Source organism: Capricornis sumatraensis, chromosome 9 (genome assembly GCF_032405125.1).
Source record: "Capricornis sumatraensis isolate serow.1 chromosome 9, serow.2, whole genome shotgun sequence".
Lineage (NCBI taxonomy): Eukaryota > Metazoa > Chordata > Mammalia > Artiodactyla > Bovidae > Capricornis > Capricornis sumatraensis.
Window position 1 is genome coordinate 101,041,954 of NC_091077.1, and position 14,958 is coordinate 101,056,911.

General features: G+C 39.5%; 1 protein-coding gene across 13 annotated transcripts in view; it reads left to right on the plus strand.

Annotated features, from left to right (window-relative positions):
* The first annotated feature begins 1,328 nt into the window (after positions 1-1,328).
* The window catches only part of PAM (peptidylglycine alpha-amidating monooxygenase), a 173,311-nt gene continuing 159,681 nt past the window's right edge, over positions 1,329-14,958 (plus strand). For 9 of the 13 annotated variants that reach the window (XM_068980029.1, XM_068980031.1, XM_068980042.1 and 6 more), the window contains exons 1-2: positions 1,330-1,456; positions 2,490-2,610. In XM_068980029.1, the coding sequence (XP_068836130.1) occupies positions 1,368-1,456; positions 2,490-2,610 (210 nt within the window). In that variant the 5' untranslated portion in view covers positions 1,330-1,367. Of the gene's footprint in view, positions 1,457-2,489; positions 2,611-14,958 lie in introns of all 13 variants that reach the window. The other 4 variants (XM_068980032.1, XM_068980033.1, XM_068980034.1 and 1 more) reach the window with 1 other exon arrangement.

Below are 14,958 nucleotides of genomic sequence, written 5' to 3' on the forward strand. Positions count from 1 at the left end.
ATGTTTATATTGTTTTAGATCATACTCTCTGTATATAAAATTCATGTGGGGGTCAGCTGAGATTCTCCTTACTGCTTCTAATTGCCTTGCACTGTAAGTCTCCAAACTTTATTCAGGAATGAATATCTTTTGGGAGGCATGCCTTCTAAGTAAGGAATTACTATTTGTATGTTAGATGCAGGATTTTTAAATAGGTGCTTACATTTCATATTTGGTGTTAGCTATAGATGATTTGTTTTAAAAAATGATTCTGAGAACTTCAGTGATTACTTCTGTGACGATCATTCTTGGCAGGGGTTATCTTTCTCCTCAGATCTGTGATGTGTATATATATATATATATATATATACATATATATATATATATGAACATGCCTTTGTTCTCAAAGTCTTCTGATTACTCTCGTATATAAACTCTGCTTTAGTTTCTTTCTTTTTTCTTTTCTTTTGCCTTAGCCTGTCATTTGTATGAAAAACTTCGTTACATTCAAGAACCAAGAAGCATAATTCGCTTTCATGTCTATAAGACCTTTTTCTCCATTCGTGGCTGCCAATAGCAACTTTGCTTTTACCCACAACTTCAGTTCCCTTTTCTTTTAGTGGGTGGTTCAGGGGCATCAAAAGAATACAATGAAAGAGGTATTAAGTGCAGATATTAAAACCAGCAGAGGTATCAAGTGCATTTTCCATTCTAGAAGGGAGTGAGTGACAGCAAGTGAAGAGAAGAAATCCGGAGGCAGGGGTGAATGTGAGGGGAAAGGCGGGGGGAACGAAGTCGCAGAGAAGAGGAGAAGAGCGGGTGTGAGAGAGGAGAAAGCAGGAAAAGGCAGAACTGGGGGGCTAAGGGGGTTTGTGAAATCTGAAGGAGGGCGGGTTTGGGGGCTGGGGGAGGTCAACAGACCCGCATTTTCACCAGGCTTGGGCTCAAGCTTGCGGAGCGACGAACGGATGAAAGCACCTCAGCTGGGATTTGCTGAGGGGACGCACGCCGTCATGTGTTTAGTCATCCATTATCTGCTTCTATTTTCTGCAGGTTCCGGACGATGACTGACGCGGGTTTGTGTGGGAGCCCTCCCCGCCCCTGTCCCGCCCGAGCGATAAGCATCCCGCGCGTCTAACTCGCCGCCCCCCGCCGCCGGCTCTGAGGGGAGGCGCGCTTCCGCTCGCGGACCTGACAGAAGTCCCGGCTTCCCGCGGGCGCTGAACGCGCGCGGCGCTGCTGTGTGGCTGCCGCGGGGACGCCCGCCGCGCCCCGGGCCATGAAGTAGTGGCTGCCGGCGGCGCCGCGGCCCGGTCCTCCCGGCGCTCCTCCCGCCCGCCCGGCGCCGCGCCGTCCGGTCCTGCCGGCCGGGCCGGAGCGCCGAGGACATGGCTGGCTTTCGGAGCCTGCTAGTTCTCCTCTTCGTGTTTCCCAGCGGCTGTGTGGGCTTCCGAAGCCCACTTTCTGTCTTTAAGAGGTGGGTGTTTGTTTTTTTGTTTTTGTTTATTTATTTCTAAACAGGCGACATGTGGTTTGGATGGTTTCTGTGCATGCTGTTGAAAAAAAAAAAAGGAAGAGTGTTGGAGAAATATACGTGGTTGATTCACTTGGCCGCAATCCTTGGGAATTTTGACACAGTTAAACTTCTTGTAAAAGTTCCCCCTTACAGAAAAAAAAAAAAAAAAGCCCCCTCGCCTCCACCCCCCTGTCCCGTATAGCCAAACTGTCCTGGCTTTCAGAACTCCCAATTAGAAGTTGTGATTTCCAGTACTCATCACTCCCTCTTGGGGAGAGAATTTGAGAAAGTATAATATTGTCATTTAGGCTGGAATGCCTTCTCGTTTGTAACGGCCTGAAGAATGAGATATAAAGGTAGGTAACTGGTGGGGAGAAGCAGATCACAGACTGTAAGAGCTCACAAGAAAGCATTGAGCTGTATGTACTCTTCATAATTACCGTGTTAAACATTTATGCACTTGTACATTTGTAATTCACATCACAGGCTACCCCCCCCCCCAGGACCTCCCGCCCCCCGCCGCCCCGCCATCATAAAACTCTGCCTTCTAGCGATGTTATTGTTGGTTTTTTTGTTTCTGATTAGTAATATCGGACACTCATAAAAGGAGTCACAAAATTTTTTACTGGCTTTTAGTAATATTTCTGCCTTGAGAAGATTGACAGGCCTATGATAATTCTGATTGACTAATACTGTACTTTCATTAACAGAAACATATATATTTTGACAGGTTTATATTGAATCAAGTTTTGAATGTAGCCTGCTTGGTTGCTTTGATTATGTTTTGCTCACAAGCTGGGTGCATGTTGCTCTTGGACTATATGATGCAATTCTGAGAATGTTATAGAATATTATGTGGTAATTACATCTTTTCATTGTGTCTAAGTCAACAATATTTAGTCTTAAAGTCATAGAATTCCTTTTTTTTCTCTTCCCATGTCCAGTTAAAATCCCATTGTGTTCAAGGATGTTGAAATTGTCTTCTTTTTTTAAGGTTTAAGGAAACTACCAGATCATTTTCCAATGAATGTCTTGGTACCACCAGACCAGTAATTCCTATTGATTCATCAGATTTTGCATTGGATATTCGCATGCCTGGGGTCACACCCAAACAGGTGAGAGGAAGTCTGTATTTCATTATTTGTGTGTTCTATATACAGACTGTAATTAAAACAAAGAAACTGCATTTACAGCAGGAGTAACTTCTTTGAAAAGTAGGCATTTTGTTTCAAGATTCCTCAAATAGGGCTAAAATAATTAAGTATTGTAAAGAGGACTAAATTTTTTAAGGTAAATCTTTCAGTTAAATTTCTTTTTAAAAATTTTACCTGTATTATTTGTGGTTTGAAATGGAACCTTGAAAATTTAAGTCTCAGTGGAGTAATCGCCTTGGTAATGCAGCATGTAAGTATGTATTAAAATATGAAAAAATATTCTAATAAAGGGAAATGATATTGAGCAGCTGCATCTAAGAGATTAAGTTGTTTAAATACCCCTCTATTGCAGCCACAAATTGAGAAATGAAATCATGTGTTTACTGCCAAGAATTTGGAAAATACATATTCCACACTTTTAAAAGTTAAAAAAAAAAAAAGCTGTTCATACAGGTGGCTGATTGTGAGTTTTCTTTAGCTTAATCTGCTTGTCATAGGAGAGATATCTGACGAAGTAGAAGCAAAACTACCATGGTGACTTACAGAGCATTTTGAGTAGAACTGGATTGTGGCTGTGGCTTTCCCTGTTTTGGGGATTCAGAGGATTCTCAAACCCACAGCTGTCATGTGTGCAAAGTGTTTCAGTAGGCATGAAAAGGCCAGAATTAATTACGCTTTTCAGCCAGGCAGCGCCGGGATTTATGTGTGTCATTAAAAGGTAGGCTTCGTTTATAAAGGGCTGCAGAGAAAGGGGAAGACCTGGGTGTTGTAGAGCTGCCATGGCTGATGACTCATTGCTGCAGATGACATTCTGGTTTTTTAATTTTCTTTCTATTTTAAAGTACAGAGAAAAGAAAAGTGTTCTACAGATTGGGGAGAATTCTTTTGAAATTGATGTTCAGAAGCTCTAAGAAAATACAGGAGGTCTTTTTTGGAGGACTGAGGATTAACGGTCGTTTATTTGAATACCTGTGTATGATTTAAGTATCTGTAAATAACTGCTGTTGTCAAATTGGCCCTCACCCTTCACCCTTGCCCATCCACAAGTGACCAGGCAGGTGACTTTTCTGTATGTTTAGTTATTAGCATCCTGGCCTTTAATTTGGTACGGTCTTTATTTAGTTAGTACTTAATAAAAAGAGATATCATCAGATTGGGAATAGGAGAGAACGGTGATATTTACTCACTTATGAAGTGTGCTTCTTCATGTCTGTTCTCACTTTCAAAAGTGATTTTCCCCCTATATTTGCTTAAAATGACTTTGTAATACTTTTTTAAAATACTCACTAATTAGTCTTTAAGCACTCTTTTCCTACAGGAATATCATTATTTTCTCAAATAATCACTTGTTGTAGTTCATTATTATTCTGTGTTTTTTTTCCTTCTCATTATTTTACAGTAAAAACATTTAAATTATTTAGCAGTAATAAAAATAGGTAACTGTTTGGAGTGAACATTCTCAGAAAGAGTTCCTAGAGGAATTGATTATAAAAGGATGAAAAGGAACTTGATTTGCATAAGATAAAATGTGTTATCTCAGTTTTTATAATCTTACAATTATCAAAATAACTGGAAAAAAAGAGCGTATATTAATGAGTAGAGGACAGCTTGTTATTTTGCACTGTCTGCATTCAGCTTCGCTGTCTGTGTGCAGTGAACATTTGCTGGTTGCCTTTCCAGCATACCATCCCTCATTGCTTCTTCTCTGAAATCATATCCTGCCTACCCAGGATCCAGAGATGGAGCACCTGGACTAGGATTAGCAGATCACTGCATTCCAGTTCCCCTTTCATGGTGACTGATTCAGAAGAAGGTGTGGGACCTAGACCAATCCAGTGAAACCTTAGGACTTTGGCTGGGAATGCATTTTTTTTGTTGCATGTAAGCAAAAGGCATCTATCTAGTCTTAGGGTCTGCTGAGTTCTTGAGAGGAGCCAGGTCTAGAGTAAAACTAACACCATAGATGGCAATGCAGGTTCTCAGTGACATTGCTACTTATGGAGTTATCCCTTGTGTAAGCCTTTTTCGTTTCAACCAGACTGAGTTGGATTTTCTGTGACTTTTAACTGAAACCACCTAGCTGGGCAACTGATTTGATTGTTCTGTTTGGTCAGCTCAGAACTGGTTGTTGACTGTTTCTTCAACTTTCCCTGGCCCTCTCTATTGACCACGTGCCACAAGTATTTACTGACTTGATCTGCCTGATATATATATAGGTCATATGCCTCATACACCTTCATGCGTGCGTGCATGTTAAGTTGTTTCAGTCATATCCGACTCTTTGTGACCCTAAGAACTGTAGCCCTCCTCTGTTCATGGCATTCTCCATGCAAGAACACTGGAGTGGGTTGCCATTTCCTTCTCATGGGATCTTCCTGACCCAGGGATCGAGCCCTTATCTCTTATGTCTCCTGCATTGACAGGCAGATTCTTTACCACTAGTGCCAGCAATGATAATTATACCCATATTGAGTATACCCAAGGAGAGATGGAAACAGAAATGCTTTTCTCCTAAACTTTGTGTTCTTAGTGAGAAAGATCTAGAATTGTGATGAGTACTTTTGGTGCAACAAGTATTCTTTTCTTAAAATGCAAATGAAACTTAATACAGATCCTTAAGAGGAAAGAGATAAGAAGGTGAAGAAAGAAAAAAAAAAGAAAAACTACTAGAGGATGGAAATAAACTATGAAGAGGAGTAAGAACAATTGGCCAAGATACATGGAGAAAATGATAAAGGACAAAAATAAAAGGAGAACGAAATCAAGAAAAACCATAGTATGAAGACTAGAACATACAAGAATCGTATAAGAAAAAATGAGTAAGAAAAATGTGGGAACAAAGAAGGGCCTTGAGAAGTTAAAATGTGTGTGTGTGTGTGTTTGTGTGTGTGTGTGTGTTAATGGCAGAAGATCAAGAAGAGCAACAAATGTTAAGGAAAGAAGAAACTGAGAAGCTAGAAACTGAGTTGGTAACTAGGCAGACCAGGTTGTTTGAAGAGATATATTCACCCAACAGATTTTTTTTTTAACAAAGAAAATCTTAAGTTTTGGCAATAACAAATGATGCATCAGTTAATCTGATTTGAGTGTTTTCCTTGGAGAACTTTAGATTGTTAGGCAGGTTTGGATAGAGAAACAAGCAGATATTGAGTAGAGATGGAAAGAACCTTAGCTATAATACAGGTAGCACATCTAATTAATTCTGTTGATGCAATACAGATCTAGATCAATGTCTTACTAAAGAATATCCAGTTATGTCAGACCTCTGAGATGCAGTCCATTCAACCATTCCAAAGACTTCAGAGCAGCCATAAAAGGCTTAAAAATAGCTTAAAAGGCTTAAAAATTGCTCCCATATAAACCAGCTTCAGAGAATCTAAGTAGTTTATTAGTTATTTCTATGTCAATTTTATATTCAAAGTGGGCTCACTATTTCTTTTTTATGACTTAAAATTTTAAAAAGTAATTTCTTTCTTCTTTAATAAACTTCTTGTTAATCAGTGTTTTTCAGGCATTGGCAAGATGAGGGAGATGAGCAACCAGCTACTAAGTAGCCTAGAACAGAGGTAAAGTGGGGCTTCCCTGATAGCTCACTTGGTAAAGAATCCACCTGCAGTGCAGGAGATCCCAGTTCGATTCCTGGGTTGGGATAATCCTCTGCAGAAGAGAATGGCTACCCACTCCAGTATTCTTGCCTAGACAATTCTATGGACAGAGGAGCCTGGGGGGCTACAGTTCTGTGGTGTCGCAGAGTCGGACACAACTGAGCGACTAACACTTTCAAGTAGAATCTGGTGTCTGATGTCACTGACTTCCAATCCAGATCCTTGAAGTGGTGGTATTTTGAGACTCTTTCTTTTAGCACATTTTCTTCTTCATTTGATTTTCTTTCTACCGAGGGATGCTGTGGGTTTTTGCTGTCACCAGCTCTCATATCAACAAACAAAACAGTTTGATAAACTGCCAGCTCATGATCACTGTAAGGTGCTATCATCAATTTGATGTGTTAACTCTCCCATGGCGGTTTGATTATAAAATAACTAAAGCATAATTACAGTGATTTTACATAAAGTATATCATCTCAATCTAAGCCAAATCTAGTTGGCTAAAATGTAGGCTTTGGAACCAGGCTGACAGCATTTTTGTTACAGCTCTTGTGGTGTCAGTTCAGGAATTTTCTTAACTAGCTGGTCCTGCCCCTTCTTCTATAGACACAATAATAATAGTACCTACCTAGGATAATTCTGAAGACTGAGCAAGGTTGTTCCAGTAGTATTGTTTAGTTGCCCTGTACATGCTAAGTTCTCCCAAAATATGAGTTCATTGTCATTGAAAGAACCTTAAGATGAGAAAGAAATTACCAGCCCTTATACTTCTAGTAATTGTTTCATAGGGTAGATAAGACATCATAATAATAAGAAAGGTGGCCAGTGAAGAAAAATAGGAGGTTTGAACCTGGGTGAGAGAAATCTGGGAAAATAAGCAAAGAAGTAAATCTTTCGGTGTGCTTATTCTTGAGTAATTTCCATTAAAAATGGCCCTTATGATCAGGGAATGAACACTGAGAATGGATGTTTTTCTCAAAGTTCTTATATATCTTTTATGCCTAGGAAAAAAGTTATCAAAAGCAGTTCATCAATATGAAACTTTAATTTTTTTCTGTATTTATTTGAAGTCAGCCTGGATTTCTTCACTCTGCCTGGAACTTTGTACATGGACCTCACTAAAAAATTACTCTTGTCTAAGTCCTTTCAGATCCTGTGTTTACATAGCATTTATTTAATTGTTGTTTGTGCTGCATAGGTTCTCTGAAGTCTTGGTTTAAGGATTCACAAATGTAAATTAATTTGTAAAAAAATATAATTTTATAAAAGTTAAATATTTTCTCTTGAACCTAATAACTCTAAATCATGTGATAATTGAATTTCTTTCCATCAGGATGTGTTAGGCTGTCATTTTCTTCCCTTATTTTGGGAGCGATTTGAGAACTATGAAGGAAAACAATTTTTCCTTTCTGAACTGCTTGCAAATTCTGGTCTCATTCTGTGTTTATCTTTTGAAGAGTCACAGATCATGCTTGAAAATGAGAAGATGGTCTTCCTCTGTGCTCCCGAGCACAAATATCTATCACCAGGAATGAAAGAAAACCAAAGAGTTCTGAATTTAAAAATCAGACACTCTAGAGCAACAAGTTGAAAAACTTGAAATTAGAGCCTTAAATTTTCACTTGTTTCAAAATAATGGTGAAAGAATGTAGTCATTCAAATGGAACCAGAATGAAGAAAATACTTCCTACAAAATTTTCTCAAGAGCTTCTCAAAATCCTTCTCTTTGTTTTTGCTTTTTTTCTCCCCTATGAACAACAAACATTAGAAAATGTTTACTAATATATTTTAACTTATTTATTTTCTAATGGAAGAAAGGAAAAATTTCCCTTGCTGCCACAAGGCATGTGCAATCACATGATAAGCACCTAGCTCTCATACGCTTTTCTTACTGTACTAGCTTAAGAAATCAGTTTTAAAATATCAAGCTGTTATCATAACATCACTTATAAACAGCATTTCCTAAGGATATGTGTTTATCAAAGAGGTAATACATAATACAAGGTAAATGCAGAATTGTGGTGCTTTCATTTTCTTATGTTGAGAATGCTGATTAAACTTTTTCATGTAAAGTCATTTAGTTGTACAGAAGTTTGGCTTATGACTGATTTGGGGGTATATTGTAATAGGTTAAATCTAGGTATTTTAAATTCAGTCATTATAGGGGAAAAGTTTCCCCAGCCAGAGCTTAAAATTGAGGACAAGATAGGAAAGGAGCCCAGAAAAATGAAGCTTTACTGGGATAATTTTTAGTTCTTTGGGGTTTGTAATTTACTTGTCTCCTTTCTAGTTATTATTATGTAATATTTGCATTAAAAAAATAAAAACTCTTGTTTTCTTTTGAGCACAAAAATAAAAGGAAGGGAGACACTCCACCCTTCTGTGTCTCCATTTTTCCCTCACAGGCCAGTTTGACTTTCAGATTAAGCCTTATTGCACAAAAGGAGAAAATTAACGTCAGCCTCTGGGCATCAGCCTTCGGTTAGCTGTTCTCACTGTAGAGAATGGATCCGAAGCAGCTGGGCAGCGCCCAGGGGCGATTCCCACCTGACTTGAGAGCTTGAACGTGCAACCCTGCCGTTGGTTTCCTGACCACCTCTGAGTGTTTGGCAGTCACGTTCCTTTCTACTTTCCATAGTCCTCTGACCTGCCCACCACTACACGGCATCCTCTTCTGACCTAGTCTGTACACTAGAACACACATGGCTGATGGGATTTGACTGAGAGAAGCTGTCTGGACAATATTAAGCATTGTGAGGCCAGGATTGTGAAACACCTCCAGTAGCCCGTCCTGCACCAGGGCATTTCTGTTGCAGTGAAGAAAAGACCATGGGTGAAAACTGGTTGCATTAAGTCATTGTCTTAAAATGAACAGTATTCTTGCCTTTTAGTGTTTCTTTTTCTTCTGTTCTTCGTTATTTCTCTCTTTATGAAAATCTAGAAGCATGGTGATCTTGCTATTGAAGAAGGGAAATCAAGAAATATCCAAATTCTGGACTAGTATGTGTTTTTTATTTAGAAAGACTTAGGCAATGTGTATAAAATGCCAAGATTTGGAAAAAGAGCAGCAAAAGAGATTAAAATGGTATGCCCTTCCCCTTCCCCAAACCAAGGAAGAACTATTACTTCTTTCACCAATAGACAAGCTAATGGCAAAGAAAATTTAGTGATTATTAGAAAGGAAGGTCACCAGGCCCTTGTTTTGTTTGCTTAGCTGTGTCATATTGTTTTTTTCCTCTTTCTTTTTTGGAAGTTCAGGATTGGTATCATGTAGGATGCTAATTGTCAAATTCTTAAATTGTATTTGGACTTCCCTGGTAGCTCAGACGGTAAAGCATCTGCCTACAATGTGGGAGACCTGGGTTCAGTCCCTTGGTCAGGAAGGTCTCTTGGAGAAGGAAATGGCAACCCACTCCAGGATTCTTGCCTGGAAAATCCCATGGACAGAGGAGCCTGGTAGTTATAGTCCATGGGGTTGCAAAGAGTTGGGCACAACTGAGCGACTTCACTTTTCACTTCACTTAAGTTGTATTTATTTATATAATTCACCTCATGCTTTATTAGCAAGCCTCAATTATACAGATAAATAGAATACAAAAAAATGGCTCTTGTAAACAGCTAAAGTCTCATATAGTTCATTCTAATTATGTAAGTTTAAAGTATGATGCTTCCTCCTTATTTTTACTAAAACCTATTTAATGTCCACTTAGGGAAGACTGAACTATTAATGAGGTTTGCTACCATGAAAATAATCTAAACATATCTGAGTTCAGTCTTATAAATATATATATAGATATATATATATACACACATATATATAGAGACAGAGACCATATTTTTTCCTTTTTTTATTAAAAATGAGAAACAGAAAGGAGACTTCTATTTTCAGTTAATGTTTGATATTTTCAAATTAACAGGATACCTTAGGATATTAGAAAAAATAGCTACTGTATAAGACTCTCCCTTATAATCACCTATTTTCTTAATAAGATTTAGAGTCCTTTTTTTTTATTGGTTAATTTTTTTAAAGAGAAAACATTTACTCAGTGCTCATTATGTAACACTACTGTATTAGTCATTTTACAAGCATTGTCTTACTAATTCTCATAAAAACTTTGTGTTCAGGGTACAAATATTCCAGTTCTTTTATATGAGAAATTGAAACTCAAGGAGATTAAATAAGCTGTCCATAGCCAAATAGCCTGTAAATTAAAGAACAAGGATTTAAATAGAGTTTTACTTGAATTTGAGATGCATGCTTGTTTCATAATTCTCTGTTGCTGATCTGTTAATGGCCTCTGTGTCTCTCAGAAAATGTTACCACTATGTATTTTTCTATGTGCATTCATGTGTACACACACGGACGTATTTTTTTATTACACATATATTATAAAATAAAAGCTTTCTTTAGTTAAAAACATCAAAATATAAATTACTGGCTCCATCCTAAATTGTTCAATAACTTTAAAAAAGTATTCTCATGTCTGTCTAGAAAGAAATGATGCTAATCTGAATTCTGATAAAATTCTGTTAAAATATTCCTGATAAAGGCTATTAAAAGACATATTGCCGTTAACCTAGTTCAGTTTAACACAATTTTGAATTATCCCTGTCTAAATCTAAGCCAGAGATTAGAAAATTATTTCTTAAAGTGTCAGATAGTAAATATTTTCAGCTTGCCAGTCAACCATAAGGTCCCAGTTGTAACCTCTGTAGTTAGAAAGCAGCCGCAGACAATATGTAAATGATTAGCTTGGCTTTGTTCCCATAAAAAACTTTATTTACTGAAGCAGGCAGCTACCCATAGACTCTTGTCCTTTGATCCCCGATCGAAACCACTACATATGCCATTTAGGCTAATAAATGGATTTAACCTTCGACATCTCATGAACTGTGTCTTCTGACTTAGAGAACATAGAGAATAAAAATACCGATGTATGGTTAACAGCACTATGATCTTTGTTCCATAGTTAGCTATTCAGTTTTTATAAGTAAATGGTCATAAACAAGAGTTCTCTTATTTGAAATACTGTGTATCTTACTTCTCCATCTCGCTAAGTGGCAATTCCTGTCTTACGGTTTCTCTAGACCGAATAGACTGGGGTCTTTCTTGGCTCCTCTTCCTCACACCACTTAAATCATGTGCCAGAAAATCCTGTTGGTTCTGCCTTCCAAATATGTCCAGAATCCAGCCCTTTGTCCCCATGCCCAGCTTTCCCACCCTGGCCCCTGCCCCAGCCTCTCATTTTTGGATCTTGAAGAGAGCTCTCCTAACTGACCAGCCTTGCGCTCTTATATCCTGAGAGCCTGTGCTCCTTCCTGCAGCCACAGGGATCTTATTAAAACAGAAATCAGACCACACTGCCCTTCTCCAAAGCTCTTTTAAGAGCTTCCCATACCCCTCACATTTAAAAACAAGACTTTATTTTGTTCAGTCGCTCACTCCTGTCTGACTCTTTGCGACCCCATGGACTGCAGCACACCAGGCTTGCTTGTCCATCACCATCTCCCAGAGCTTGCTCAAACTCATGTCCATTGAGTTGGTGATGGCATCCAACCACCTCATCCTGTCGTCCTCTTCTTCTCTTGCCTTCAGTATTTCCCGGCATCAAGAAATCTTTTCCAATAAGTCATCTCTTTGTAGGAGGTGGCCAAAGTATTTCAGCTTCAGCATCAGTCCCTCCAATGAGTATTTAGGGTTGATTTCCTTTAGGATGGACTGGTTTAATCTCCTTGCAGTCCAAGGGACTCTCAAGAGTCTGCTCCAACACCACAGTTCAAAAGCATCAGTTCTTTATGGCAACCTCCAAGGGCTTCCCTGATAGCTCAGTTGGTAAAGAATCCACCTGCAGTGCATAAGACCCTGGTTCGATTCCTGGGTTGGAAAGATCCCCTGGAAAAGGGAAAGGTTACCCACTCCAGTATTCTGGCCTGGAGAATGCAATGGACTGGACTGTATAGTCCATGGGGTTGCAAACAGTCAGACATGACTCAGCGACTTTTACTTTCCAAAGTTCTTTATTTCTCCTGCAGTCTTTTTCCACTCCTATGTCTCTTATCCCTTATTTCTGTTATAATTATTACGGGGATAAGACATGTAACAGAAATAAGGGATGAAAGACTAGAGCTAGATCATAACTCTAGCACTGCAGCTTGCAGCTTGCGAGATCTTAGGTGAGCTGCTTAACCTTTCATTTCAGTTCAGTTCAGTCGCTCAGTCGTGTCCGACTCTGCGACCCCATGAATCGCAGCACGCCAGGCCTTCCTGTCCATCACCAACTCCCAGGTTCACCCAAACTCGTGTCCATTGAGTTGGTGATGCCATCCAGCCATCTCATCCTCTGTGGTACCCTTCTCCTCCTGTCCCCAATCCCTCCCAGCATCAGAGTCTTTTCCAATGAGTCAACTCTTTGCATGAGGTGGCCAAAGTATTGGAGATTTAGCTTCAGTATCAGTCCTTCCAATGAACACCCAGGAATGATCTCCTTTAGGATGGACTGGTTGGATCTCCTTGCAGTCCAGGGACTCTCAAGAGTCTTCTCCAATGCCACAGTTCAAAAGCATCAATTCTTCGGTGCTCAGCTTTCTTCACAGTCCAACTCTCACATCCATACATGACCACAGGAAAAACCATAACCTTGGCTAGACGGACCTTTGTTGACAAAGTAATGTCTCTGCTTTTTAATATGCTGTCTAGGTTGATAATAACTTTCCTTCCAAGGAGTAAGCGTCTTTTAATTTCATGGCTGCAATCAACATCTGCAGTGATTATGGCGCCCCAAAAAATAAAGTCTGACACTGTTTCTACTGTTTCCCCATCTATTTCCCATGAAGTGATGGGACCGGATGCCATGATCTTCGTTTTCTGAATGTTGAGCTTTAAGCCAACTTTTTCACTCTCCACTTTCTCTTTCATCAAGAGGCTTTTTAGTTCCTCTTCACTTTCTGCCATAAGGGTGGTGTCATCTGCATACCTGAGGTTATTGATGTTTCCCCCGGCAATCTTAATTCCAGCTTGTGCCTCTTCCAGTCCAGCGTTTCTCATGATGTACTCTGCATATAAGTTAAATAAGCAGGGTGACAATATACAGCCTTGATGTACTCCTTTTCCTATTTGGAACCAGTCTGTTGTTCCATGTCCAGTTCTAACTGTTGCTTCCTGACCTGCATATAGGTTTCTCAAGAGGCAGGTCAGGTGGTCTGGTATTCCCATCTCTTTCAGAATTTTCCACAGTTTATTGTGATCCACACAGTCAAAGTGCTGGCATAGTCAATAAAGCAGAAATAGATGTGTTTCTGGAACTCTTTTCCTTTTTCCATGATCCAGCAGATGTTGGCAATATGATCTCTGGTTCCTCTGCCTTTTTGAAAACCAGCTTGAACATCAGGAAGTTCACGGTTCATATATTGCTGAAGCCTGGCTTGGAGAATTTTGAGCATTACTTTACTAGCATGTGAGATGAGTGCAGTTATGAGGTAGTTTGAGCATTCTTTGGCATTGCCTTTCTTTGGGATTGGAATGAAAACTGACCTTTTCCAGTCCTGTGGCCACTGCTGAGTTTTCCAAATTTGCTGGCATATTGAATGCAGCACTTTCACAGCATCATCTTTCAGGATTTGAAACAGCTCAACTGGAATTCCATCACCTCCACTAGCTTTGTTCATAGTGATGCTTCCTAAGGCCCACTTGACTTCACATTCTAGGATGTCTGGCTCTAGGTGAGTGATCACACCATCATGATTATCTATTTGGTACAGTTCTTCTGTGTATTCTTAATATCTTCTGCTTCTGTTAGGTCCATACCATTTCTGTCCTTTATCGAGCCCAGCTTTGCATGAAGTGTTCCCTTGGTATCTCTAATTTTCTTGAAGAGATCTCTAGTCTTTCCCATTCTGTCATTTTCCTGTATTTCTTTGCATTGATCACTGAGGAAGGCTTTCTTATCTTTCCTTGTTATTCTTTGGAACTCTGCATTCACATGCTTATATTTTTCCTTTTCTCCTTTGCTTTTCGCTTTTCTTCTTTTCACAGCTAATTGTAAGGCCTCCCCAGACAGCCATTTTGCTTTTTGGCATTTCTTTTCCATGGGGATGGTCTTAAAACCTGTCTCTTGTACAATATCATGAACCTCCATCCATAGTTCTATTTCTATCTATTTCTCACTTCCGCTGTATAATCATAAGAGATTTTTTTAGGTCATACCTGAAACTCCAGTACTTTGGCCACCTCATGCAAAGAGTTGACTCATTGGAAAAGACTCTGATGCTGGGAGGGATTGGGGGCAGGAGGAGAAGGGGACGACCAAGGATGAGATGGCTGGATGGCATCACTGACTCAATGGATGTGAGTTTGAGTGAACTCTGGGAGATGGTGATGGACAGGGAGGCCTGGCGTGCTGCGATTCATGGGGTCGCAAAGAGTCAGACACCACTGAGCGACTGAACTGACTGACTGACTGACTGAATGATCTAGTGGTTTTCCCCACTTTCTTCAGTTTAAGCCTGAATTTGGCAATAAGGAGTTCATGATCTGAGCCGCAGTTGACTCCCAGTCTTGTTTTTGCTGACTGTATAGATCTCCATCTTTGGCTGTGAAGAATATAAACAATCTGATTTTGGTGTTGACCATCTGGTGATGTACGTGTGTAGAGCCCTTCCTTGCATTGTTTGCTATGACCAATGTGTTCTCCTTGTAGAACTCTGT